This window comes from Crocodylus porosus, unplaced genomic scaffold, assembly GCF_001723895.1.
Source record: "Crocodylus porosus isolate Cpor-Errol unplaced genomic scaffold, CroPor_comp1, whole genome shotgun sequence".
Lineage (NCBI taxonomy): Eukaryota > Metazoa > Chordata > Crocodylia > Crocodylidae > Crocodylus > Crocodylus porosus.
In genome coordinates this window covers 19,145,997-19,173,608 of record NW_017728947.1, presented here as the reverse complement: position 1 = coordinate 19,173,608, position 27,612 = coordinate 19,145,997, and the positions used below count along the sequence as shown (strand labels likewise).

The 27,612-nt window shown below is 42.8% G+C and overlaps 1 protein-coding gene across 4 annotated transcripts in view; it reads left to right on the top strand.

Moving 5' to 3' along the window:
• The first annotated feature begins 24 nt into the window (after positions 1-24).
• SYT9 (synaptotagmin 9) overlaps positions 25-27,612 on the top strand; it is a 154,792-nt gene continuing 127,204 nt past the window's right edge. For 2 of the 4 annotated variants that reach the window (XM_019552157.1, XM_019552155.1), the window contains exon 1: positions 26-338. In XM_019552157.1, the coding sequence (XP_019407702.1) occupies positions 191-338 (148 nt within the window). In that variant the 5' untranslated portion in view covers positions 26-190. Of the gene's footprint in view, positions 339-27,612 lie in introns of all 4 variants that reach the window. The other 2 variants (XM_019552158.1, XM_019552156.1) reach the window with 2 other exon arrangements.

Here is a 27,612-nt window from a genome sequence, read left to right as displayed (position 1 = left end):
GTGCCCCCGCCTCCTCCCTGCGCGGCGGTGCAGGCACCGGGGCACGGCGAGAGAGGCAGCCGGGCTTTGCCAAGGCGGGGGAGTGGGCTCCCCGCTCGGCGGCCGCCTGCCCGGCAGCACCGGCGGCGGCGGTGGCGGCAGCAGAGTGCCCGCCGCGCTCCCGCTCCGCTCACGAGGATGCTGGGGGGCGATGCCTGGCGCCAGGGAGGACGAGATCTGCCAGACCGCGCTGCAGCTGCTGGCCGAGCTCTGCTCCATCGGCGCCGTGGAGAGCGAGCACTGCCGGGACTTCGTGTACTACCTGCGGGACAGAGCCCGGCCCCGCCTCGCGCACTCGGGTACGCGCCCCCTCGCGCCCGCCGCCCGCGGCTCCGCTCTGCCTCTGCCTGTGTGTATGGGGGGGGGCGTTGTTATGGGGGGGTGTAGTGTGTGCCTTATGCGTGTGTGTGTGTTATGGAGGTGTACTGTGTGCGTTATGTGTGCATGTGTGTTATGGGGGTGTGTAGTGTGCGCGTTGTGTGTGTTACGGGGTGTGTAGCGTGTGCGTTACATGTGTGAGTGCGTTATGGGGGTGTGTAGTGTGTGATTTGTGTGATGGGGTGTGAGGTGTGTGAATGGGGGTGTGTATGTGTGTGTTATGTGTGCATGTGCTACGTGGGCGTATGTGTGTACTGTGTGCGTTACGTTTGTGTATGTTATGGGTATGTGTAGTGTGGGTGTAGTGTGTGGTATGTGTGCGTGTGCATTGTGTGTGTATCTGTGCATGTTATGTGTTTGTTGTATATGTGTGCATATTGTGTGTGTTATGTGTGTGCACTGTATGTGTGTTATGCGTATGTCTGTGTTGTGTGCATGTGTTATGTATGTGTCTATTTGTACGGGGTGGGGGTGAGTTACTGGAGGAGAGAGGGGGCAACAGCTCCCTATGGCTGCCTTGCTCTAACTTTGCTTCACTGCTTAGGGGGAAGAAAGAGACTCCCAATCCCCTCCGCCCCCCCCCAGACTCCTTCCCCCAGTCAGGACGGCAGGGGCTGCGTCCACCTCCCCTGCCCCCTGAGGAGAGGAGGATCAACAGGTTTTCCCCTTCATGAAAGGTTCCCTCTGCCCCCCCCCCGCCCCTCAGTCAGTCGGACGGTTTTTATTCACTGGGACACTATGGATTGTGTGGGATGGTTTGGATAGCCTTGATCCTGCCTCAGGCAGGGGGGTGGACTAGATGCCCCCAGAGGTCCCTGCCAGCCCTGCTTCTCCATGGGTGCGTCTGCACATTAATGCACCTTAGTTACTGCGCATTCCGTTTAGTACGTCCTTAATAATGTATTAACTAAATGCACAGTACCCAGACTTAACTGCACCGTAGTGCCGGCGCAATTATTTAGTGACACTTACTACGCATTAGAATAACACCGCACAATAGGCTACTAGCACCGTTTTGCCATGACATGCTACTGCGCAGGATTATTAGGCTAATGCACCGTAAGCATCTAATAGCTATTCTTTCCAAGTCCAAGCACCACACTGTTGTGTCATTCCCCAGTGTCCTCCAGAGGGCTGGTGAAAGAGGAAACCCAAAGGAGGGAAGGGGGTTGTTTGAAGCGCACCTAAATTGCTAGCTTTCTTTTTCAGGCTAGCTGAAGAAATCCATAAGAGATCAGTGCATTAAGGGCTGCCCCTTTCCCAGGCGTGGATTCAGTGCCTTTAGGTCCTAGACCTGCTGGCAGGTGGCTGCACAATTATTGCTAGCTTTCACACCACATTAAATTGGAGTTGCAAAGAGCAGAGCTCCTTGTCAACAGCCCTGTAAGCACATTTTCATTATTAATAATATTTTTTTTAAAAACCCCAAAGGTATCATAGAATCACAGAGAAGTAGTGCTGGAAGGGACCTGCAAATCATCTAATCATCTAATCCAACCCCCTGCCTGAGGCAGGATTAGCCTACCCAAAGCCTCCTATACCATCCGTACAGTGTTTCAATGAAATATATTTGTACGTGCTCATCTGAAGGCAGCCTGAGTCCCAGATATCTTTTTTTGAGTTAGAGCTTATTCACTGTTTCATGATTCCATCCTTAGAGGTTGTTGAAACATGGGTAGACAAAGCTTTGGCTGGGATGAGATAATTGGATAAAAGACCTACTTTGAGCAGGGGGTTGGACTACATGACCTCCGGGGGTCCCCCCTAACCCTCATTTTCTATGATTTCAATGATTAAGAAATTGCTTGCTTCCTGATATTAGTTTCAACCCACAAGTATCTTGTGAGCTCATTCAAACTATGACCTGAGTGGTCGGTCCTTGATGGCTTGAGCAAGTGATAAAGATTAACCATCTTTCTTGAACTCTGTGGTCCTTGCAATCATTCTCAATTTAATTCTAAAGCTCGTGGGTCTTTAAAACACAATGAAACCTAACATTTCTCAGGGCAGTGCTTTTTTGTTTTGTTTTTTCCTTGAACTGGGTGTGTTACTTTACTATTTCAGTGATACAACAAGGCAGAATTAATCCATCTTAAGCATCATCTATCCGAGAGATGTATTTGTATTATGTCTTGAGCACGGCTGCCTTAATTTCTTGTCTCTCAAGATAGCGAGCTGATTTAAAACTTGCCCTTCAGCAGGCTTCTTAATGAGGAAGCTGAACTCCTGCTGCTGTTTAAAAAACTGTTGAACGTTTGATGTTAACTTCTATCAAAGTTCTAGATGCCTTTAGTCCTCAGGGGAAAAAGAAATTGTAGATTTTAAGTAGAGTTTAAAAGTTTGTGTACCATGTATGTAGATGGTGTGTGTTATGTATAAGCATTCCACCAGATTGGAGTTTCACAGGCGCAAAGGAAAATTAAAGTGACAAATCAATGAAAATCCATTTTTGAAAGAGTTAAAGTAAGAAAGAACTGGACTGCACTTGCAGTTTTCACACGGTGGTTGTGTTTGAGCTGAATATTACTGCACAGTACTTATTTACTGTTCTTTAAAGAAATTAATTTAGTCAGCATATTGCACCTCAGTTTTAGCCTCTTCTTCAATGTCTGTTGCTTTTTTAAACAAAGATTTTTACTGTAGTTTGGTGAATCTGATGTAGCTTTCACAAAGCAATCAAGTGACAAATACTTGGGTAGACATAAAAATCATCAGCAACCCAATGAGAACAGAAAACTGAGATAGAAAAGTCTTCTATTTACAATCAATGAAGTTTCTTCCTGTGTAGTTTGCTTGTTTCAAGGTCTATGTGCAACTATGCTATATCTCCATTCACTTAAAAATCTCTAAAATTAATTTCAGACATAAATAGTAAGAACTTACAAAATTACCAAAATAGGTAGAATTATTCACGAAATAATTAAGATTAAGGACATGAATTTAGTAGTTAAATATTTGATTCAAATATCATATCATATTTGTATTTAACTAATATCCATGATTGTGACTGTTTCTTTAGTTTTCTTACACTAAGGTATCACATGCTTGCATTTTAAATAATGATTCACAACAGGATGCATGTTTAAGTCAATTCTTGCTTAGAACAGTGAGTTATTTGTACTGTAAGGCTAGCCTCAGATACTTTTAGCAGCAAGATCTTACAGAAGTCACTTTGTATTTCCAGTAAAGTGGCATGCAGAAAAGATACCTGGCATTCTGTTTGGAAGTGTTTTAAAAATATGTTAACCAGTATAAACTTATATAAATGTTGCTTGTATAGTCGGAAGAAGATGGGATCTTCATTTTCATATACCACTTTTGTTAATGATGAAAAATGTTCCTTATTTTACCCATTTTTTTTCTGAAAACATTACTATAGGATGGGTTAATAGGATTTGTTGCAAGTCTAGTTTGTTACACAGTGTAGCTATGCTACACAGGTTTCCCTCTCTTTATGCAGCTTCTGTATGTGTGAATTCGCTCTTATATGATGACCCTTTTGATACCAAAAAATTGTTATATGCAAGGTAAAGTCACTCTTATGCTATCGGTGCGGTGGAAGCCTTCAGTCAGCTGCATTGTGCAGTGCATTGTGGGAGTGACATGCACCAAAATATAGTCTCCTGCGTGGATCTGTGCTCCTTGGTCATTGTCTGCAACACGTGTTTCTGTAGTTGCCCTCCCTATTATGGTAGTGCCCTGGGCTTGTGTGTACTGTCTGCTGTTGGTGAGTACCCAAATTGTCTTGTAAAAGTGGTAGAAATGGGTCTGGGGGTTAGTACTGTCGGGGTCTTAGAACATATCCCTATTTGTTATGTTGTAAAGTGGGCTCCTTTTATGTGAATTTGAGTTATGCACTGTTTTCCAGGAATGTATGTACATAAAGCAAGGGAAACCTGTATTAGGAATTTATTAATATAATTTCACTTGCACTACTATAATTAATTCTATAATTATGGAGATGCATATAGACTGTCAGACAAATTAAATACCCAGGATTTCCCGGTACTGGAGTCAAATGCTCTAGGCTCAGAAGAAGGCAGTGTTTTCCATCTTCCAAGGTAGTGCCACTGCTTCCACTGTAGCCACTCAACAGCATATGGGTCAAACCTATTGTGATTTATTCATACAAGTGATGTCATTGAGTTATTAGCCTCTGTAGAAAGATTCATCTAGTTTTCAAGGGCTGGAAGGACAGGGACTATAATGTGAAACCACAAGGAAAAGTTTTGGCTGGAAACAGAGAATCAACATTAAAAAAATCAGCATTAAGTCGTCTTGTAACCAAGAGTTACATTAGCCAAACCAAATGATGTTTCTCTCAGGTATCCATAAATATTCTCAGACCAGACAAAAGAAAACCATCTAGGCTACAGCCAGACATTGCATTTGTCCTGGGTGAAATCCTATGACCCCAGCTGACTTCCTGCCCCTTGGACAGGGGGCTGGACTCGATGGTCTTCTGTGGTCCCTTCCAGTCCTAATGTCTATGAAATCTATGAAACCATTTTATTCTGGGGTGAAGTTGCTTGGATGTCCATATTGATTGTCCCAGGACAAACCTTAAGAAGGGTCCTGTGATAAAGTGCTAACAGTTTGTCCTGGGACATCACAAAGCATTCCTGAATGGTTGTCCCAGGAAGCAACAGCAGAAAAGTGGCAGTCCATTCAGCTGCCCACTGAACCCTGATTGGAAAAGTGATGTGTGTACATGCCACCTAAACACACACAGACCTTTCTGACTAAATGGGGTTACTAAAATAGTGACTAAAGCAAAAATTGGTGGACAAATAATGGTCAGCAGAATGACAGTTTACATTATGGCAGGGTTTGTACAAGAATGTATAAATACTATTTTAAAGTTTTTTCTTTTTTTGTCATGTATGATTGTTTCCATGTCCTTGGGTGCTCACTTAATGTTGTTGCTACTTGAAAGAAACAATGTACAATGCTTTATTTCGCATGTAATTTACCCTACTATAGGAGGAAGGAAGAACTGAATATTCAAGAGATTGATATTCTATTCACTTTTCCACAAAGACTTCAGATGTGATGTTGGGCAGGTCACCTAGGGCCAAATTTTAAAGACCTCCAGATAACTAAGGACACAGAAAGGTACCTGGTGGAATTTTTCTATTGAATTCAATGGGAGTTAGGCAGCTGGGTAAATCCCACAAGGGCCATATCTATCTTTAGTAACCTCCACTTCTTCTTGCTCCTCCTCAGTTCTCCACTGGTAAAATGGTAATAACCACATTTCCCTGTTATACTGGAATGTTATAAATACATGAAAAACTTTAAGGCGCTCAGATACTATAGCACAGGGGTTGGCAACCCCTAGCACACATACCAGTGTGGCATGTGAAGGCATTTTGCTTGGCACCTATGCCTCAGGGCAGACAGTGGGGAAGGAGCCAGGGTTGTGTTGCCACAACAAGGATGAGGCTTCCCACAGCTCCCCTGCTGACTGCCCAGAGGTGCGTGTGCACTTGCTGCCGGCAGTGAGCTGGGGTGGGGCTCCACACACTTGGGTGCAGTGGCCTGCAGTTTACCCACTTCCTGCTGCAAGCAGCCCAGGCTCCATGGTGGGCAGCACTGGCCTGCCCAGAGCCCAGGCTGGCTGCGTCAGGTGACTGAGAGGCTGCAAGCTACTGCACCAAGATCTGTGGATCCCCAGACCAGTTTGTTGCTGGCTGTGGATGCATGCATGCTTCAGGGTGGGCAGCAGGAGAGCAGCAAGGGGCCCAATCCTTGTTGTGGCGCCACTGCCCAGGCCCCTTCTCCACCATTCACCTGGAGGCACACATGCACCCACTACCAACAACGAGTCTGGCTGGGGTTCTGCACACTTCAGTGTAGCAGCTTGCAGCCTCCCTGTGGCCTGCCACAGCTGGCTTGGGTTCTGGGCTGACCCCTGCCACCCGCCATGAAGCCTGGGCTGTTTGCAGCAGATGGAGAAGAGGCTGGAAGCCGCTACATTGAGGTCTGCAGAGCCCTGGCCCAGCTCGCTGCTGGCAGTGGGTGCCTGGATGGCGGGGAAGGGGTCAGGGCTGTGCTGCCACAAGAAGGATCAGGCCCCTTATGACTTCCCCATTATCTACCCCGGCAATACAATGTCTTACAAGTTGAGGTTGGGGTGTTTTTGGCACTCTGCCCAAAAATGTTGCCAAACCCCGCTATAGCAATTAAGACCTGTGTAGGAAAGCTACTTTAAGGGGCATTATAGGATCTTAGAAACAATCACCCAGTGAGGGAAGCCACTCATAAAATGTCCAAGCAAACCTGGCTAATGGACTTAATTAAAGGCAACAGGAAATTTTGCAGTTGAGGGATAAAAATTTGTTGCTGAAAATAAATTATGGCAACTTGCAGTCAAAACCCAGGGGAAGGTGGCTTGGTGAGGGTTTTTTAATTAAAACAGGACTTATGGCTGAAAGGCCGTAATTGTTTGTCGGTTTGCCTTTAAGAAATCCCTCTCCCAACTCCTCCCAACTTTTAACACTTGATGTGTGTCATACTGTCAGGTAGATCAGTTGTGCATCACAGGTAGCTACATATTTTTCAGACAGAACTGTGATTCTGAACCATAAGCCAAGCAAACATTTTGCAAAATGATCAGAAGAAAATGTAATATGATTCTGATTTAGAATCATAGAAAAGTATGGGTGGAAGAGACCTCAGGAGGTCATCTAGTTGAACCCCCTGCTCAAAGCAGGATCTTATGTAAACCATCCTGAGCAAAATTTTGTCTAACTTATTCTTAAACATTTCATGAACAACCCTCTCTCACAATTAACAGGCATGTGACCTGAAATGTCAAACACATGCTAACTTCAAAACTACCGGGACTTGCCACATGTGAAATAGGGAAATAAGGACACTGTCAGTCTCCTGCCAAATACTGCAGGGACAGAAGTATTTGTTAAAAAATACTCAAGAGATCCAAGGAAGAAGAACATATACCCCACTGGATCTCTTTGTTAACAGGAGTTGCTGCATCTTTTTTAGAGTAGCAAACACTAGTAAAGTACTGTGGATTTGCTGTCATTATAAATAGCTTTGGATGTTTCCCAGCTGGATGACAAAGTACTGTTCATCAGCTGTCATTTCAAAGGGTTATTGATACTACTTTTTGATGCGTTTGTGTGCCTTCCCCCCCCCCCAGTTTCATGCTGAAGTTCAACTCAGAGTAGAATTCCCCAGATTTCAGTTATTTGCCAGTGGCGGACCTGCCATTGCCCTTTGTAGATCTCTCTATCTCTGCTGAATTTCTGCATTGTCTCTTGTTATGACATGAGATGCCCTTCCCAGATTATCTTAACTTCTGATCTCTATGTACTCTGCTGAGTATTTGATGCAGTGCTAGAGTGCTCACAGCCTGGTAATCTGCTTGTTCATACTGCTGAAATATAAATATGAAGAGTTTATGTAAAGGATAAACTTAGAGGAAATTGTATGTAGGAGATTATATCAAAAAGACATTGCACATTCTGGACTGAATTGTTCTTCACTTTTCCTTTTTTTCCTTTAGTAAAAGAATGCAATTCTAAAAACTTACAATAAAACATTTAAAAAGGTCATTGGAAACTCATGTGGACTAACAGTAGGATGAAAAGAAAGATCAGGAAATGCTTATGCAGATAAGGGAGTCATATAAAAGGGCTATGACATTAATCATGGTGATTTTTTCATTAATGTCACACTGAGAAGAATAATAGCACACATATTAAGTAAAGTTTCCTATTCTTGCTGTCACATTTTGAGGATAAGCCAATAAGATCATAGGTTAGTTTTAATTACATACTTAAAAATGACCAGTATATGCTAAAATAGGATAATTGTCAGTGTTATGTATTTAGTGATAGACATTAGACATGAAGCACTCCATAGGTCATAAACAAAAGCTATGGATTTTTACAATAATGGAAAATCAGACTTTATTATTTAATCAAATTAAATAAAGCTCATTGCAACCAAGGAGTCATGATATTTAGTCATGGAAATGGGATGGGTATTGCAGGAACAACATGAAAGGGCCAATTTACATTTATGTTAGTGGAATCTAGAGTCTTTTCATCAGTATTTTACTTAAATAAGTGTGTGCAACTCCATGTGTGTCAAGTATCCAAGTTGTAGCCATATTGGTCTAGAGTAGGGGTTTTCATCCTTTTTGGATCAGTGTACCCCCAGCAGCCAGATGTAGGGGGGGAAGTAGGGAGGCGGCTGGCATGGCTGGACGCAAGGGGGTGGGGGGTGGCGCAAGGCCACGTGTGAGCTTCCTCCGCCTCTCACATCCAGCCAGGTGGGTGGCACCTGTGCAGCAGTGCCGGATGGTGTGTGGCAGTGCTCCATCTCTGTCTGTCTGCATGTACCCCCAGTGGCCTTTTCAAGTACCCCCTGGTTTAGAGACAAAAAGGAATCAGGACTCATGGTAGAGGTGATATCTTTTGTTAGACCAAATTAATACTAGATTTTTGCAAAACAAATTCTGTTTGAAACAGGAGATTTTACCATACCTTCAACTCTCCTATAAACTATAAACTTTCATTTCTACCCAGGAGAATTTTTACAAGCTTTTCTCCTATGCCTGAAGAAGGGTGTTTGTGCCTGAAAGCTTGCAGTTTAAAGATTTTTTTTTGCAAAAGTCTAGTTGGTCTAATAAAAGATATCACCTTTACCACGAGTCCTGATTCCTTTATGCAACACCACGTGGTTCTTTTAAACAGGAATAAGGTGACTTGGCTATGAAATAATTTATCAACAGAAAAACCAGACAAAAAAAAGTGTGAAACAACAGAAATGTCTTGATGGTATTCCTCCATCTGCTTGGCCTAAACACCAAACTTGATTAGCGAGAATTTTGCCTTAAACTTCTTACCCCTTAGTAAGGTCATGTTTTGTGAATGCACCCAATCTAAATAATGGGAGCTGGAATTTTTCTGAATAAAGCAAAATCCTTTATATGAAAACATTTTTTAAAGTTTGTATTAGGCCTGGGATTTTAAAGTTGCTTAAGAAAGTTCCAATTCAGGGAGTGTGTGATTCTCAATCCCCTTGGCTGCTTTGAAATATCAGGCAAGATTCTGTCATGTGTTTCATCCATCTGCCTTAACTAGGGCTAACTCTCCAGGAAGGTTTCTTTTCCTTTCTCTTCTCTCTTTCCTTTTCAATCACAATTAAAAGTATTTTAACTTCTTATGAGGGGCACATCCAACTTTTCATGCATGCATAACCTGAAACTGGCTCAGGCCTCAAACAGGTGTTGATTTCTAGCAGTGGACATTTTTTGAGAAATCTTTCTGAGAGAGGTAGCAATACAGTTCTGCAGCTGCCCCCACTTCCCTGTACTCAGTGCCTTCTCCATACCTGGGTGATGCAGTCTGGGGAAGGAATGGGGAACAGTGACTGTTCTACTTCTCCCCTTCCCAGGGGACTTGGGCAGTGAGGCAAAACTCTTTGCCTGCTCCTCAGACTGGTTTCATATCCTCATCCCACTGTTGGATGGTTGGGCGAGTGACTTCAAAGCTGGTGGGAGCAGGACGTGGGCTTGGGGAGAGTCTACCTGAGCCTACTCCCCTGTGCCCACAGCTACATGTCACTGCCCGTGCCACTCAGCCCAGATGTGAGACTGCAAGAAGTCAGCCCTTCAAGTGCCATACAGGGGGCAGGCAAAACATCCTCCTATGTAGCAGGTTCAAACCTAGTGCCTGCTGGAGACCCACCTGAGCCTGCTTTCCTGTACCACTGTCTTCTCATTGCCAGCTGTGTAGCTGGATGGTGGGGGCAGTGATTTCAAAGCTGACAGTGCTGGGAACTGGGCCTTGAAATTGCCGCCCCCACCCTCCTTATCTGGTTGTTGCAGACATCAAAAGGAAGCCATCAGGGCTGGGAACCCAGCTCAAGGAGAGCCTCACCTGCACTTGGTTCCTGGCCTCATTATCGCTGCCTTTGCTCTCAGCTGGCAATGCCCAGTTTGGGAAAATGGTGCAGCTGCTGCTCCTTTCCCCTTCCAGCCTGGGGAAAAACCCCTGGCCTGTTCCTTAAACTGAGCTGTTGCAGTTTGGGGAAAAGGCAGAGAAAACTGCTACTTGTGTCCCAGACCAGACCATACCAGACAGAGAGGAGTATACAAGTGTTCACTTTTGCCAAGAGAGCTTCTGTTATGAGGGCAATCTTTCAGGTTCAGGTTTCTCACAGAGGGTTATGTTTTCCTGTGAAGAAAGGGAATGCATGCTTATACATTTGTAGTTTCTACCAGGAGAGCTGCAGTTCTGGTAAAAATGTAATGCCTGTGTGGTCTCAACTGATTTTGTTCACACTTTCAAAAAAGAAGCAACTTCAGAGATTAAGTTAAGCATTAGAAATTTCAGACAAATATGAAAAAGTTAAGAAGTCATGAAGAAGAGAAAAAACATTTAATGATGGCTCTGATTTTACTTGCTCTGGGTCAGATTCACTACTGACTGCATATTTTATTGTGGTTATATTTAAATGTAAAATGCTGCTATACAGATTTGATGGTATTATCACTCGTTTGGCATTAGTGAAAATCAGTCCACAAGATGCATAGAGCATGAATATTTTCTGATGTTAGGACATATGAACTAGGTAGTTTGCAGCCCTAATTCCTTTGAATTTCAGGAACCAAAATACTGTTAAAATGTAACACTAATTCCATATTTTAGATAGGAACTAAATTCTGCTTTCCACTTTTTGAAAAGTAGGAGCAAATTTGGGGGATCTAAAGAAACATTTATGGTTCACCTTTAATCTGAGATGCTGTAATGGTTTAATTGGTTTCAGGGCACATTTACTGTAAATGGTTAGGTGCTTAGAGATTTTCCATTGACACTAATAAGGTTAAGTACTTGGGTTAAGCTGGCAATGCTGTTTTAAACAGATAACTGTAAAATGATATGCTTTGAGAAAGAGAAAAAAAAGGATGATATGTGTGCTTATCAGCAAAGATTGGGGGACGCTTTTAATTGTTTGTTTGTAAAACAAAAAAAATGTTAGGGATGCAATATTAATTACAATAAATAAAATAGCAAAAATTATTTTTTCCAGACAAAGATGTTACTATAACATTACAAGAACTGCAGTTCTTAGAGTAGGGGTCTTTACTTCTTGTATGTATTCTGTGTATATACCTATGGTTATCAATTACAACTTGCCACTTAAAATTATGAGCACTGAGAGAGGGAGAGAGATGTTTGTTGTTGATAGGTATCATATTATTAAATTGTGATCCACAGGCTCTACCCTGATTCAGAAGAGTTGTACGTGATCTTGTACAAACTCATGTGGACAGATCCTTGATTCCACTGAAGTCTTTTGCAGTGCCAGAGCAACTTTAAGGCTGCTCAGAAAACCCAGTTGAGTTTTACAGCTTAGGAAATCATGAGCTGGCATGAAGCTAGGTTTTTATTACAGTCACACCTGACCTTGTACCACAGCAGTCCTATGGATGCTGTAACTTGTATGCTCAGTTTTGACTTTTACTAGCAATGGGATAGGTAATGGAGTAAAGATTGCTAGCAGAAACTTTTCCTTTTCTTTTCCCCACATTGCACGGGGGAATTGATGCTGCTGAGTACTGTGCCCATGCTGTTAGTAAGAGGGCTACAATTAATCTGAAGAAAAACAAACCCTTTTCTTACATTCAGAAAACAACATAATTGCAGAGATTTAACTGAAAAGTTAAACCTGCCTCGTCAATTTAGACAATAGGCTTCATGGAGCAAATGAGAACTAGAATTTGTCTCATAGGTTTCCGGGTAACATTGACAAAGCAGAATGAGGGAGGGAAGGATTGAGGGGGGGAGGGATGGGGATGTAAACTCATTTATGAACTTCATGCTTCTTTGGAGCTGCATCAAACTTGAACTTGCCCATAATTTGTATCATGGTCCTTAAATATAACAGTGCTATGCTATAATTTATGGGGTAATGCCAACTACATTTGCAGTTTGAAACTTTTGACATTTTGTTTTTTGACAGAAGATGAATATATCCAGTCTTTACTGTATTATATTAGGTGTCCATTTGTATAAGCTGTTAAACAGACTGATTTGTTAGCAGTGACCTGCTAAAATCCCAGTACAAAACTAGATGAAGAATCACTTTATTTGACCTTCCTGTTGTTTGGTAGTGTTAGAATGATGTTGTAGCCATGATGCTCTTATGCAAGATGCAAGCATTTTTTTGGTTGATATCTTTTATTGGACCAACTGCATAGTTGGAATAGTTGCCTTCATATGCAAAGCATTCTTCTTCAGGATGTTTGCCTTTCTGTTATTTGTCCGTTCTGTTACCTATTTGTCCTGCTATTTTGATGGCTGCATTTGATCCCTATTTGCATTTCTTTGGGACATGCAATTTTAACAGGTTTTAATGTAGTAACAATAGCAAATACCTAAAAAGATACCTGTAACCACTATTAGATTTGCTTCATGACATAAAAGTCCAAGGCAAAAATGTACATTTGGCAGAGAGGACACCCAGGTCTCCTCTCAGCTTGTCAAAACTTTATTTTTAAGGATGCTCATGTTGCCACTCTACCTATGCATTTCATAACATGTTGGTATAAGAGTATAATACCATATTTACCTGAATCCAAGATGAGTTTGAATTTGAGAAAACCACCCAATAATTAGATTGCAGAAATGAAAAATGATACAGTTGTTTTAATTTTCTGTGTTTAGAACCCACTCATTAGAGGGTCATTTTGAATTTACTCCCGCCCCCCACCCCGGTCACAGGAAAAACAGTGGCAGGGAAAGCAGCCGCAGGGTGTAGGCAGCCTGCTCCAATGCCCCTTGTCCTTCCACCCTGCCACTTGGCCCCCTGTGCCTGCTCCCCAGTAGCCCTCAGGCTATTTCTGTGAAGGGGAAACTCCTCTATTGCCCTGTATGGGAGGCTGAGCCTACTGGCTCAATATGGCCAATACACTCTCTGGTACATAGGAGCCATAGGATGCTGTAGACTTTGCTGTTTATTTTTGAAGGTTTACATGGGGTATGAAATGACTTCTAGGTGGAGACATTCGTGTAGAAAGAACTACTTCAGCAGCAACCTCTCCCCACGTGCCCCTCCAGTACCCTCTCTCCCTGCCACTTGTTCCCTTCTGGTACTTGCTCCCCACCCCTTCCCACCCCTTACATTTGTAGCTGCTCTGGCTCTGTTTCCCCTGTGCCCACAGAGTACCTGTCCCAGCTAGGCAATTGTGGCGCCTCCTGCTCTAGCCTGGGTCAGAGCCGGAACTGCAGCAGCTCCCCCTTCTCTGTCCTCCACCTTGTACCCCTTTTCTGCGGTTCCCTTCCCTTTCCTTGTCTTTCCACTTCCCTCCTCCCTTGTGTTTCCTCTTCCTTGTGCTCCCCTTTCTTTGTGCATTCCCCTGTTCTCCCTCCTGCACAGCATGCCTCCTTCCCCAAGTGCCCCCTGGCACCACACAGCTCCTTCTTCTACGCTCCTGACTGCCCCTTCCATTGCACTTCCCCCACCATTGCATGCACCTTTCCCCATGCTCCCCCATACACATGCACACCTGCTCCATACACCCCCTACCTTGCTATGTGAGCTACCCTGACTTCATCTGGAGCTGCAGCAGCTGCTTGACTGGCCTGAGGTCTAAGACAAGATTTTTCCCCATGTAGAATGGGGAAAAAGAATGTGTCTTAGATTTGAGTAAATGTGGTATGATACAACCTTAAAACTTATTTCAGTCTCAGTCTTTCTCCTGAGTCTGATTTTTTTCCATCTGTAAAACCCGGATAACATTTGTCTTTCTCTGCAGTGTTAGAAGTATTGGAGAGATAAAATAGGGAGCAGGTACCTAAGAGAAATAAAACACTTACATAGTGCATATATTGTCTTAGTGTCAATAACCTTCAGAGACTCCCCTCCTCTTTTTGCCCCATTTTATATTTGCTTCTCATTATTCCAGTGTTTACTTGAAATTCTTTAAGGCCTCTTGGTCTTAAAGGCTTTTACAATTTACAAAGAATGAATACAAAGCAAATGTTCTTGCAGGGTGCTTTTTCAATGCTTTCATTAGTATATCTTCTATTCTGCAAGACACTAAAGCATGCATCTGATATCAGACAGGTGCATAGTCATTGTTTTTTATGGAATATTGCACATGTTTAAGTTAGGCATCTTTCTAAATAATAGCCTATATTCCAAAGCAAGACAGTATTGCAATGTAATGGGATATAACAAGGGTTATTTGAAATAAGCTAGAGGCATATGCTAGTTGTCTCCATGATGACATATGTTATGCTAAATCTTAGTTCCTCATCCTGTGCTACCTCTGAAAACCACTAATTTTGATTAATGGAAATACCTCTAGAGTAAGTAACGTACAAGTCTTGCCTTTGTACTGGAGGAACCTATAGAAATATATAGTAAAATTATAGGATGGATCATTCCATACGTCCCTTAAATATTTATTAGAAACAATTCAAATAGGTTTGTGAAACAATATTGAAAATTAGCATAGTATATCATATACAAATCAAATAAACATTATTCGTCTACTGTCATCCAATGGCTTAGGAATTTTCGTAAAAACAAATATACTACCAGCGTGTCAAAATAAACAGTCATTTAGACCAATCATATAAAAAATGGTTAAGATAAAAAATAATCTAAAGGAAAACATAAGAAGCAACACCATTTTCAAATTACTACAATTAATTACAGCAGTGTCCCTCTTAAGTCCTAGCTTCTAATCTGAAATGCTTTTCAGTACTGCGTACATTACATATTGTAAGCCAAATTCTGTTCTCTTATGTTATAGCTGTAGCTCCTGCTGAGACCTTATGATAACATTACTTGTGACAAGAGTTTAGTTTAATAGGATGTATATATTCTTGTTTGAGGACAAAAATCTGCCTTATTAAGCTATTCTAAGAAGTAGGAATAACTTTATTTTTCACTTGTAGTCATTTGCATGCACAAAGCCCCACAGTTAATTTTTAATGGATCTATGGATTATTAGTTCCTTGTAAAATTTTTGTGAACATGTGTTAAAACAACGTTGTTGTTAAATAATGTCAGCATTCTAAATTGTTACATTTTGTGCTTATTTGAGTGACCAAAGTACAACTAATTGGTTATGTTTTTCTCCCTAAATACTCTCTAATTACTAGAATTTATTGCGGGTGCAGATGCCTTCATTTAGATATCTACTTGATTGTATCAGAGCTCTAGAAGTCTAAATCCAAAGTTACTGAAATCAAAAATAGTAGTTGGGTTGGGTTGAGGTTTTTGCTAAAAAATTGACACATGCATAATTTGTCTTTATTTTTTTACTGGGCATTTGCAGGATTACTAAATATGCATGTCAAAGCTAAAATGAAAATGTATTTAATACAGTTTTATATCCTGATTTAGCTAGCAATCAGACAGTGCAAGTAGTCAGTGTAGACATAAATTTTAAGTTCATTTTTCCCTGGTACTTGGAGACATAATTTGGTGACATAGAAATCACTGTCTGTTGTGGGATTCACTGAAGTTTAGATAGCCGATATGAAAATAATTTCAATGGTATGGTCTACTTCCCTATGAAGGTGTTTATGTTCCTACTTAAGGCTGACAACTATTTTTCCCAGTTTGTATTAAAAGCCTCGTATGATAAGACTTCTATCCCTTCTCTCTCTCCATCGTTCAGTCTGTTGGGTATTTATTTTGTGATGCAGTAGAACCTCATTTTACACATATTCAACGTACCTGAGTCTTGCATTTACGCAAGTTAATATTAGCACCCAAGCAGAAAAATAAACCCTGAGATGCGCGTTATTCATATATATACATGAGATGTGCAGACCGAGTCAAATGCAGTCATGTGCAGCTTGGGTTCCCAATCAGGATTCTGGAGTCAGGATTCAGCCTCAGTGTTGCCATTGTGTTCAAGATGAGTGCTTCTGATATTGATTCTACAAGTGCTTCTGCTTCTACAAGGGAAAGGAAAGCTATAACTTTGGAACAAAGACTTGAAGTTGTGAAGAGATACGAAAGAGATGAGAAGACAAAGGAAGTTAGATGTGCGACAGGACTCAGTGAGTCAACTTTCTGTACAATTAGGGACAACGCAGAGAAAATTAAGGAATCCTGCAAGAATGCTACATGTTTATCTCCTGCCCGCGTGTCATTAACAAGGTGGTCCATCATGGAGAAAATGGAATACTTTAACAACATGGATTGAGCACCAGAATCAAGAACACATGCCGCTGTCGACCCAGGTGATTCAAGCAAAAGCACGCAGCATTTAAGAAGTGTTAAAATATGATGATCCTGAAGCCAAGTGTGATGGGATGTGACCTAGGGGTGCCATGAACTCCCCTACTGCCCCCCCACTGTGCCAAATCGGGTTCAGTGCACCCTTGCTATCTCGCCCGCCACATCTTTGATGGTAATATTGTTAAAGGGAGGCTGCCTTTCTACCCTCTTTGGCACAGTGCCTTGAGATGTCCCAGTCAGTGCCCTGCCTTCAGTGACACAGTACACCCTAACCTCTGGGGCCCATCTCCCGTGCTCTTGCCCGCACTGGGGCCCATCTTCTGTGTTCTCGCCCGCACTGGGGCCTTGCCTCGCAATCCCACAATTGAGGCTCAGATGGCCGTAGCCATGCCTGGCCTCCAGACCCCCTTTCCAGGTCTTGCGCCCCGCTGGGCTCCTCCCAATCGAGGTTCAGGTGGCCGTAGCCATGCCTGGCCTCCAGACCCCCTTTCCAGGTCTTGCGCCCAACTGGGCTTCTCACCTGCGTCCACTCTGGGGCTTTACCCTCCCAATACTGCCCACACTGGGGCCGGGGTTGATACACCCCAAAACGCAGCACCCTGTCCAGCACCAGGAACCCCCACACTACTGGGGAGCTCCTATGAGGCCTCCTCTAACCCCTACAGCCTCACCCAATCCTCCAGTCTTATACAACAAAACAGAAAACTCCCACTCCTGTGTTCCAACATAAATTCCAAGCCAAACTGGCTAACCTTCTTTCATATCCCTACTAGGGTTTCCTCCACCCAGTATCCTCATTCAGAAACTGCTCAGACCATCAGGCTTCTCTGCTCTGCATTGCTCCAACAGAGCTCTACCTTCCTCAACTGCCAGAGGGGACCTGACCTCCAGCCTCAGCCTGGCTTGTTTATATAGGCCAGGCCCTGCCCCCTTCCGGTCAGCTGACCAAACTAGTTGTCTTGGCAACCCACACCTGTGTTGCCCTGGTGACTGGCAGCTGAGCCCATACTACTGTTTGTCAGTAGCAGGCACCTTAGTGCCCTGCTACACCAAGCCATTTAATGCAAGTGCTGGATGGTGTGATAGATTTAAAGCATGCCATGGATTTCATAATCTGAAACTGATGGACAAAGCAGCAGCTGCTGATAAAAGTGCTGCAGATAAATTTTCTTCAGATCTACCAGCTGCCATAGAGGAAGGAAGCTACGATCCGAGGCAAGTTTTCAACTTGGATGAAACCAGACTCTTCTGGAAATGTATGCCGAGTTGCACGTTTATCTCAGTCAAGGAGAGAACCACCCCAGGGTTCAAGGCCACAAAGGATCACTGCATGCTGCTGCTCGCAGCGAATGCAGCTGGTGACTTCAAGATCAAACCACTGATTGTTTACCACACCAAAAACCCTTGGGCGCTTCAGGGTTATGCAGAGGGGCACCTGCCTGTTTATTGGAGAGCCAACCAGAAAGGATGGGTTACTGGATCATTGTTTGAAGATTATTTTTCCAGTTTGCTGCAGTTGGAATTGAGGGCTTATTGTGACAGGCAAAATCTGCCTTTCAAAATTCTACTGCTTCTTCATAATGCTCCAGGACACCCCTCAAGTCTTGGTGACCTCCATGAGAACATTAAGGTGCTGTTCTTACTACCAAACACAACGTTGCTCATCCAGCCCATGGATCAGGACATTATTCGAGCTTTCTGAGGACCTTCAAGAAGCTTATCAGTGAGACAGAGTCAAAAGAAAAGGCAAACGTCAAAGAATTTTGGAAGGCATTTAACATCAAGATGGCCACAGGCATCATTGGAGATGCCTGGAATTATGTTACACAGCAGTGCCTTAATGGTGTCTGGAAAAACATCTGGCCTGCTCTTGTGAATGATTTCTGAGGCTTTGCTGCTGCTGAATTTATCAGTGATCCAAGGCATGAGATCGTCAAAATGGCTGTGTGTGTGGGCTTTGAGCAGGTCGCCAAGGAAAACGCGGCTTTGCTGCTTGATTCCTATAGGGAGGAACTCTCAGATGACGATCTTGAGCTGGATAGGAAGTGCCATGAAGAGGAAGAGCCCATGGAAGAAAATGACAGGCCCTCCCCCCGATTTCTCACGATGAAAGGCATGGCTGATGCGTTCAAACTTTTGGATGGCTACCTAGCCTTCTGTGATGAAAATGACCCCAATCATGAAAGAAGTGCTAAGTTTGCCAGGCTGATGAAGGAAGCCAATGCCTGCTACACGGAGCTTTACAGGGAGATGCAGCGCTGCTCAGTGCAGTCTTCCTTGGACAAGTTCTTCAGGAAGCAGGACAGCACTATCTCAATTCAATCAACCGACTCTGAACCCTTGGGGAGAGATATCGCTGCTATCTTTTGATGTTTTTGACCTGGATGAATACTCAGCTCCCCACTGATGGATGGATTGAAGATTGTTGCATGTCCATTTTGTATTTTTTTATTATTTTACTTGCAATGTAAATGAATAAATATGTTTACAATATATTTTTGTAACATTATAAAGTACTTGTCAAAAAAGGTTGCATTTGGTGTCTTTGGTGTCCTAAATGTGAGGTCCAAGAAACACGCCCCTCACTTGCCTATTATTTCCTATGGGAAAATTTACCTTGAGTTGCGCGAATTCACGATACGTGACGTTTCTCAGGCACACAATACATGTGTAAGTCAGGGTTCTATTGTATTTAGACTAATTTTTCTCATTTTAATTATAGCTCATTTTTGCTAGCTATAGCCTTATGTTTGTCATGGCTCTTCTAACATATGCCCATCTGTCCAATAAATATATGGACCATCTTAGAATCCACAGATATCTAGGATAGAGGGATTCCTTCTTCCCAACCAGGTCCCTTACATCTGAGCTGGGACTAGAGTAACGTGGGAGCTATGAGAGATGCTCTGTTTATCTGCATACCATGCACATCCATTCCCCCCTGCCCACCACCCCCAGTTGGGGTTTGTATCTTAACCCCTCTAAAATTGGCCCTCTACAATTAGGGTCTGTATCTTCAGCAGGGGAACTAATTGTTCTTTACTGGCATACAAGCAGGGAGGGATACAAGCAAGCAGACACTCTGCTCTAATGACTACTTAGATGGCTCCTACTTCTCCTTGGCCCCAGTAAGCAGAAGGCATCGAATCTTGTGTTGACCTTCTCACACCCCAGTAGCTTTTGGCTGAGAACTGTATCTAGTGCCTGAAGCAGCAATTCAGCTGATATGCTGCATGGAGTTCGTGTTGTCTTGATGAGGTTTGTGGTGTGGAAATGACACTATTATTTAAAGGAACATATTTAAACAACTATTACCAGTAAAAAAGGATCAGTCGTGCTAATGCCCTTGCAAGGGCATTGAGCCTATCCATGTGGCTGTTCTGCCACAGTAGGATGTTTCTGCTACTTCACCCATCCTAGACAGTTTCCTTGGATGCTACGTTTTCCAAATACTCTGGGTGTGTCCAGAGGAGTGCACATGTGCATTTCCTTGGGACATATAGCAGCGGCATATAGTTTGCAGGTAGTAAATTTACCGCACAGTAAAGCCAAATAGTATTAATTGCATGTGTAGATGCACCCAGTGAGGCATAGCACACATCTGTGATTGTCCTAGCAGTGAGGCAGGGACTAACCCACAATTAAGTTACTTGTTCCTGCCTTTCTCTAGGGAGAAGTAGTAGGCTGCATCAACTTTTTACCAGATGTGAATTACTTTCAGCTCTGTGCTAGGAATCCTAGCTAATAGCTCTGACTCTTTCCTTGCTTATACCTGGGCATTTACATTTTTTCAGTGAATTCATTTATATTTAATAGGTGAGCTTGCATTTTGACTTTCTAGTTCCACCTTTTCTCCAGAAAATACAGATATTATTGCTGATTTACTGTAGATCTATATTCATGGATTTTCTGTATTGGTAGGGATTTTTGCTGTACTTTGGCATTAATTTAAGCTCTTTTATGGCTTTATTTAGACTGAACAGATAGAGGGAGATTATTTTAGTTTAAAGCTTTACGCCCCTTTGATGTGAGGTTTGTGACATTGTCTGCTTTCAGACTGATAAAAAGATAAGTAAGTTTACAAGCCCACAATCTTACTTTGCTGGATGATCAGGAAAAAAACCCAAACAATTAAATATAGGTTTCTTATTTTAATAAAGTTAGTTGCAGTTTATAAAGAGTTTCTTTGCTAAATTTCAGTTTATCACGAAGTAAATATTTATGTGTATGTTCTTTAGTACTGATACCAATGAATATGTTATAGAAAGCTGATGGGTTTTTTGTTCTTTTCAAACAAATGGTTGAAGTAGAAAAACATTATACATAACAGCTGGTGTTCATACATTTATAACATTGGCTTTTGTAATCGCACTGAATCTGCATGGTTTTAAGATGCTCAATATGTTTAGCAGCATTTTATGGATACTGAATACTTGTTAAGCAAGTATTTTAGCTTTCTGTTCTGGCAAGCAGATACACAGCTAGGATTCATAGGATATTCATGATATGCTTAACAGGGTTCCAAAAAGGTGATGGGATGTACCTAAAACTGATGCAAAAAGTTACACTCTAAGCTGTCTTACAGAAGCTGGGGACATATCAAACAGTAAGTGCGAGTAGAATCAAAGGCATCAGGTCCCTCAGAAAATTATTTTGGATTACTTCTACTGGTATTAATGATTTCAGATTTTGGAGAATCACAGAATGTGTAGGAAAAAAGGGAATAACAGGTTGGATACAGAATTACTCCCAACAGTATACTACTTGCATTTTATCCAGTGTACAAGTCTCAAGCAATAAGGTTTTTGGCTTTTCCCTTGAGAGACTGTTTCCTCAGCCTAATAAATTTCAGTGATGAAGCTTGTCCAGATATTAGAATTAAGAATGGATAACATGAAACAATTATCTCATTGCCTGCTTACCATCCTGAATAATTCCTGTTCACCCCTGGTGTAGCCTGTATCTACTTGTGGCCACCTGCTAGCTAAGCATAAGATATTACATCTCTTTTAATCTGTCCTTGTAAATCAATCTCTCTAGTTCCTAGGTCACTTGTGCAGCTATTCTCTTAACTTCCTCCAATTTGTCAATACTTTTCTGGTAATACATTGTTCCAAAAGAGCCTTATTAACTTCCTGCTCTATTGCCTTTGTGAAGCTCAAATCTGCCCTGGGTTTTTTTTGCTGTCATAGCACATTGTGAATGCATATCTAACTTCCTGATGTGTATCAACCCTATATCTGTTTTCCATATTTTCATACATATTGCTGCTTCAGATTATTTTCCCCAGATGTTTTATCTTGCATTTTTAAGCACTGTATCATTTGACTATTTTCTGCCCATGTTCTAATCTCTTTACATCTCTGTTTCATTTCTCTTTTCTTAATGGTATTTGCAACTGCTTCAGTTTAGTGTAGTTTAAGAACATCATGAGTACTGTTAAATACCTTTTCTACCAATGAAAATGATAAGTAACAATGTATCTACACTGTCTCTAATATCAGGCATTGTGCCTTGTCTATTTTATGTCTATCAAAATGTTTTAATTATTTATGGTGTTTCAAGACACCCTATAAAAGACTTCATTGGCATGTGTCATAGTTTATAACTAATTAGAACATGGTCTGAAGTAAGCTAGTAAGAAATTTCTTACCATAATATCCATTTAGAAGGGATAGTACATTACTAATGATAATGATATCAGCACAACCAAGAGTTTTACGCTTTTACAGTTTAGTTTGTGGCCGATGAAAAACCTTTCTGAACATCAAAAAGAGAGCTTTTGTATTTCCCCCCTCCCAGGTAGGTTTATTACATAAGATTAATAGTAGGTCATTGCATCTGTCTTGGAATGTTTCATGCCATAAATAAAATATAATAATCTCAATTCTCTGTTACTTATGATCTCAGCACAAAGAAACTATAAATCTTGTGGCTCTAGCTATGTGAGCTCTACTGTCCCCTTGTTCATAGACCCATAGTGGTGGGGAGGAGGTCAAGGGGGATAACCAGAACACTGTGGCAATAGTCAGCTGCTGAAAAGATCTCTCTGGTGGATGGATAGCCAAAAGCTAGGGGGACCAGCCCTGAAGCTATTATGAATTTATCTGGTTTTCATGTGTATTAAAAGAATCACTAAAAAACTGTGCTATTTAGTTAATGCGCATTAAGATAGGCTAATGCTAATGTGCATTAAGCACCATTTAAAAACCATAGGCATTTATATGCATACTTTTTGGTCCCACAACATGCCAGAGATCTGCTGCTTTGGAGCAGACTTGATTAATTGAGTCTGCTCTGCACGCAAGGTGATGTGCACAGTGCTGTGTTGCATGCAGTTGTATAAGTGGCAAAATGTGTGTCAGCACCTATAAAATGGCAATGGTGTGCTGCAGCTACTTGTCCACAGGGAATGCCCCTGCCACACATGCTTTGGTATACGGCAAGTTGCCGTGGGTGGGGTAGGGAAGGCTGCTGGGGCCAGCACTGTGCTGGCCCCAGCAGCCTCACCTGGGGTCCTGGAGGCCTCCCAGGTCTAGGGCCATGGTGATTCTGTTATGCGGAGCCTGGCTGGCAGCTGCAGCACAGCTCCAGGTGGCCTGGCTCTGCTTTTCATCAGTGTGCACTGGTTGGGTATGCATTGCTAGCCAGCGCACACTTTTTTTCCGTGTTTTTTGTTGTTGATAGTCAGCGGTCAAAAAAGTCCACAAACCAGTGAAGAGAACACAGGACTGCTTGGCATGTGGCGCTGCAAACTTGTTTGAAGCACCACGTGACTGCACTTATCTAGACATGCCCAATATGTTTATAGTGTCAGGCATTACTTATCTATGCGCAGGTACACACACAGTTCAGCAATCAATTTCTATAGTCTTAAAATGTAACAAAATATTCTAGTAAATTGGTATTAGGTTTTGTTCTTCCTTCTCTCTCCTCCATCTCTTTAGGGTTCCCCCTCCCCACCTCCCCAACTTCTGTACCAGTGCCCTGTCTTCAGTCTTTTTCTGTCTTGTTTTCCTGCCAGTTTACTTTTATTGTGACTCTCTCCATCCAAAAATCACTGCCACCAATACCTTTTCCCATTTATTCATTCCCTTTTCAAACTTTCTTTGGTCAACTTCTCTCCCTGCTCTTTCCTTGAAACCCTTCATCATAACCAGCACTATGGCATTTATCAGTGATAATCAGTGCATCATATCTTATACTGTCATAATGTCCTATAGACTAAGACACAAAGGGTTCATCTACACATGCAGTTAATGCACTGAAAGCTTACTGCTTAGTGTAATACTGCGTAGTAAGCTTTCTCTGGGAGCACATCTACACATGCGCCTGTTGGGAGCAAATTTGTTCCCAATGGCCATATGCAGATGAGCGTGGACACATGGTATGGGGCACTGCAGACCCATTTGTGATGCAACACACCACACATGCAGGTATTCATTGCATTTGTACCTTGCAGCATTGCGGGGGAGGGGGCTTGACCCCAGGGGATCTCAGGGTCAAAAAAAACCATGGCAAAAAAAGCAGGGCAGCACACACGGAGGCAGCATGGGCTGCCCGAAACTGGAGCCTGGCTGGTTGGAACCACACTCTGGCTGCTAGCCAGGCTCCCAACTCTAGGAGTGCTGTGACTGTGGCACCCTGAGGCCCCCAGGACCCCAGGAGAGACTACTGGGGCCAGCACAGTTGCTGGTGCTAGCCTCTCCTACCTGACTCATGGTGATTTTTTGTATATCAGAGTGTGAATGGCATGGGCGTTCCCCAGGGGTAAGTAGCAATGGCACAAGGTGTGCCGCTGTTACTTGTCCTTGTGGAAACAAATGGCCACACTCGTGTGGATGTGGCCAATAGGAGCAGTTCAGGGCAGGGCTATTCCTGCCCTGCTCTGCTCCCATTCAAAAGCCAGGGAGAGTTTTAGGCTCCCCCAGATGTCAGCTCCAGACTGGCAGAGGGCACCAAGGTCAGGCCTGGGCTCTGGGGTGGGGAAACTGTCCTGCCTTTGGAGCAGCTGCCTCCTACTCTGCACCCCTACCCCAATCTCAGAGCTGGGGCTAGGCCATTGTCCTCTGCCCTAGCAGCAGGCATTGCCAAGGCAGGGGACAGTGTCCCAGTCCCATCTCTGCTTTGCCAATGCACAGTAAATCTACTACTTGTAGTAGTATTTACAGGTAGTAGAAAACTGTGTATTAGCCTATTTTAATGCACAGTAGCTGCGACTCATGATTACATAGCGATGCTTGTAAATGTAAAGTGTCTCGTGTAAATGTACCCAAAGTAAAGATGGTGGCTGCACCAATAAGATTTGGAATGGGGAAAAGGATCTAATGTCATTAGGATCCTATACCCTCATGCTAGATAGACCAGTCATAAGGAGAGATTGCTCCTGCAACTGTTGTGACTTTGTTCTATGTAGCCCTAAGTAAGAAAAGACCAGCTTTGTCTGGTACAAAAAAATGTTTCTAAGTCAGAAAAAAAATGAAAACTAGAAGGACTGAATGAGACCAAACAGAAATGTCTACTAATATCAATTGAAAACTGTGTTATGTTCATGGGTGGTGAACAAGAAAATCAATGGACTAAAACTTCTGTCTATCACTGGTTTTCCTGATCTGTAAGTTTTCCTGGTCTATAATTCCAGTCAGCCAAAAGGAAGCATAATTTAAGACTCAGACCATCCAGGCGGTAGACAGGAAGGTATGTGCTTTCCCACTATGACTACCACCCTGTTTTCTGGAACCCCAATTCCACTGTGATACTGCAGGACTTTCATCATATTTATCTTAACAGAAAGTCTGATGTGAGTAGACCAGAAAGAGGCATTCAGATGACCTCACCACTTCTACAAGCTTTGGCTAAATGCTGAATTAGGGAATGGGACACTTGCACTCCTATTCTCACCCTTGCCCTTGTGTGTTCTTTTCCTTCCCCACCACATTTCTTGTGTTCTATTTTGCATTTTTAATTGAAAAAACAAACAAATGTAAAAAAAGAAGCCAAGACAAAGGTTGGCTAAGAATGTAATTTTCAAAACACTGCTATCAACCAGTGACCAGAAAGGCAGTTAAAAAGCATTGCTTTGAACAGCCCAATGCACATACAAGTTTGCCAGGCCTTGGGATGCTTTATAAAATTGTGTGCTAGATCTGCTTGTCTCTAGCAGGGAAGCTACAGGCAAGAGTCAGCACCATAAAGGGAAACTGCATTTTTCTACCCTTGCTTTTCTCCTCTTTTATATTCTCCTTGGGAGTGGGAAATAGGATTGGATTTCAACATCAACTGCAGCAACAGCAACAGCAGCAGCTCCAGCCCATCTCAACTACTTTTCCTAAAATGGACTCTCTTTTTTACCATCTTTAACACTCTGAGAAACTGCCAAACGGACTCTTTACAGATAAAGAGGGAAGGAGGGGGCTTTGCTAAAATGAAAGCTTTTGCTTCATAGTTACTTCACAGTTTTTAATGTTTTCTTTTTTTTTCTCTATCTCTTCACTGTAGAGGAGAATAGATTTTATATGGTGGCTGTTGCCATGGTATTAAACAGGCCAAGATCATTTACACTGGAAACTTCAAACCACATTTAACTGTTTCATGTCATACAGTGACAGGGTCCCATTAACTCCTCTGTGACAAGTTGGGCCTATTTTTTCCATTTTAAATCGTAACTCCTCTTACCCTTAAATGGAAAGTCATTTCCCGTGTGTCACCATCAGCTCCTGCTGGCCTGAAAAAGCTTTACCATAGCTCCATCTGTCCATCCACGGTTAAGTAATCAAATGGATGACCACTCAATTCCTTGCTGATGGCTTTAGAGGGAAGGAGCTTCTGAAGTTCTGTGAATGTCCCAAGCAAGATAGCGAGAGCTGTGGGGGGAATAAGGCTTCCCCCAAACCACTAACCAACAGTCCCTTTAGTTGATGCGTTCACTAAACTAGATGTGGAACAGCACTCCTGGCAGTCTCTCCTCTCCTTTTAGTATACTCTGGCTGGCATGAGATGTGTTTATTATACCTTTACAAAAGATTCTCCTTATTTGATCAATAAAAAAGAGTGAATCAGGAAGCGGAAAAACCACAGAATCACAGTTGGAAGAATAGGAATCTTGAGAGGTCATTTAATACAACCCCCTGCTCAAGGCGGTGCCATCCCAGACAGCCACCATTATGGTTAGAAAGTTTTTTTCTAGTTTCTTAATCTAAATCACCATTGTTGCAATGCAAGGCAGTTATTGCTTTTTGTCTCATCTTCAGTAGACACTGGAAACAATTGATAGCCATCCTTTTTAGATTTATACTATAGCCAGATACTCAGGCCTCCATGGACAGAAGCAGCCCCTAGGGTAAAAGGAGCTGCCAACACTGTCCTGCTTTTGCAGGCTGAGCCTGAAGTGAGGGAAGGGCTGGGAGGCTGAGTTGGGAAACATATAGCCAACCAAGGTGGAGAGGAAAGGTCCCAAACTGCCTGCTGCTTTAAAAGGTAGTGCAAGCCCTACTAGGGTGTTCAAAGAGCATCTATTAGCAAGGGCCAAAATGTGGTGAAGGGCTGTTTATTTTTCTTTTGTTTAGGGCTGTCAATTACTTGCAAGTAATACCCACAATTAATGCATTAATTTGATTTTTTATTAATTTTTTTAATACATGTTAATCACTGCTGGTGATGGGGGGGGGAACAACCCCTCCCCCCTTGCTGCTGCCTGCCCCCCCCACACCCTGCTCCCAGCCAGGCAGTCACAGAGACGCACAAACACATGTACACACACACCGGCCAGCCAACCACAGACGTGCAGTCAGAGGTACACACACACCTCCACCCTAGCGTTCTAAAGGAACTGGCCGAGGTCATTGCAAGTCCCCTGGCACGGCTTTATGAGCACTCGTGGTGCTCTGGTGAGGTACCGGAGGACTGGAAGAGGGCCAACGTGGTCCCCATCTTCAAAAAAGGCAGGAAGGAGGA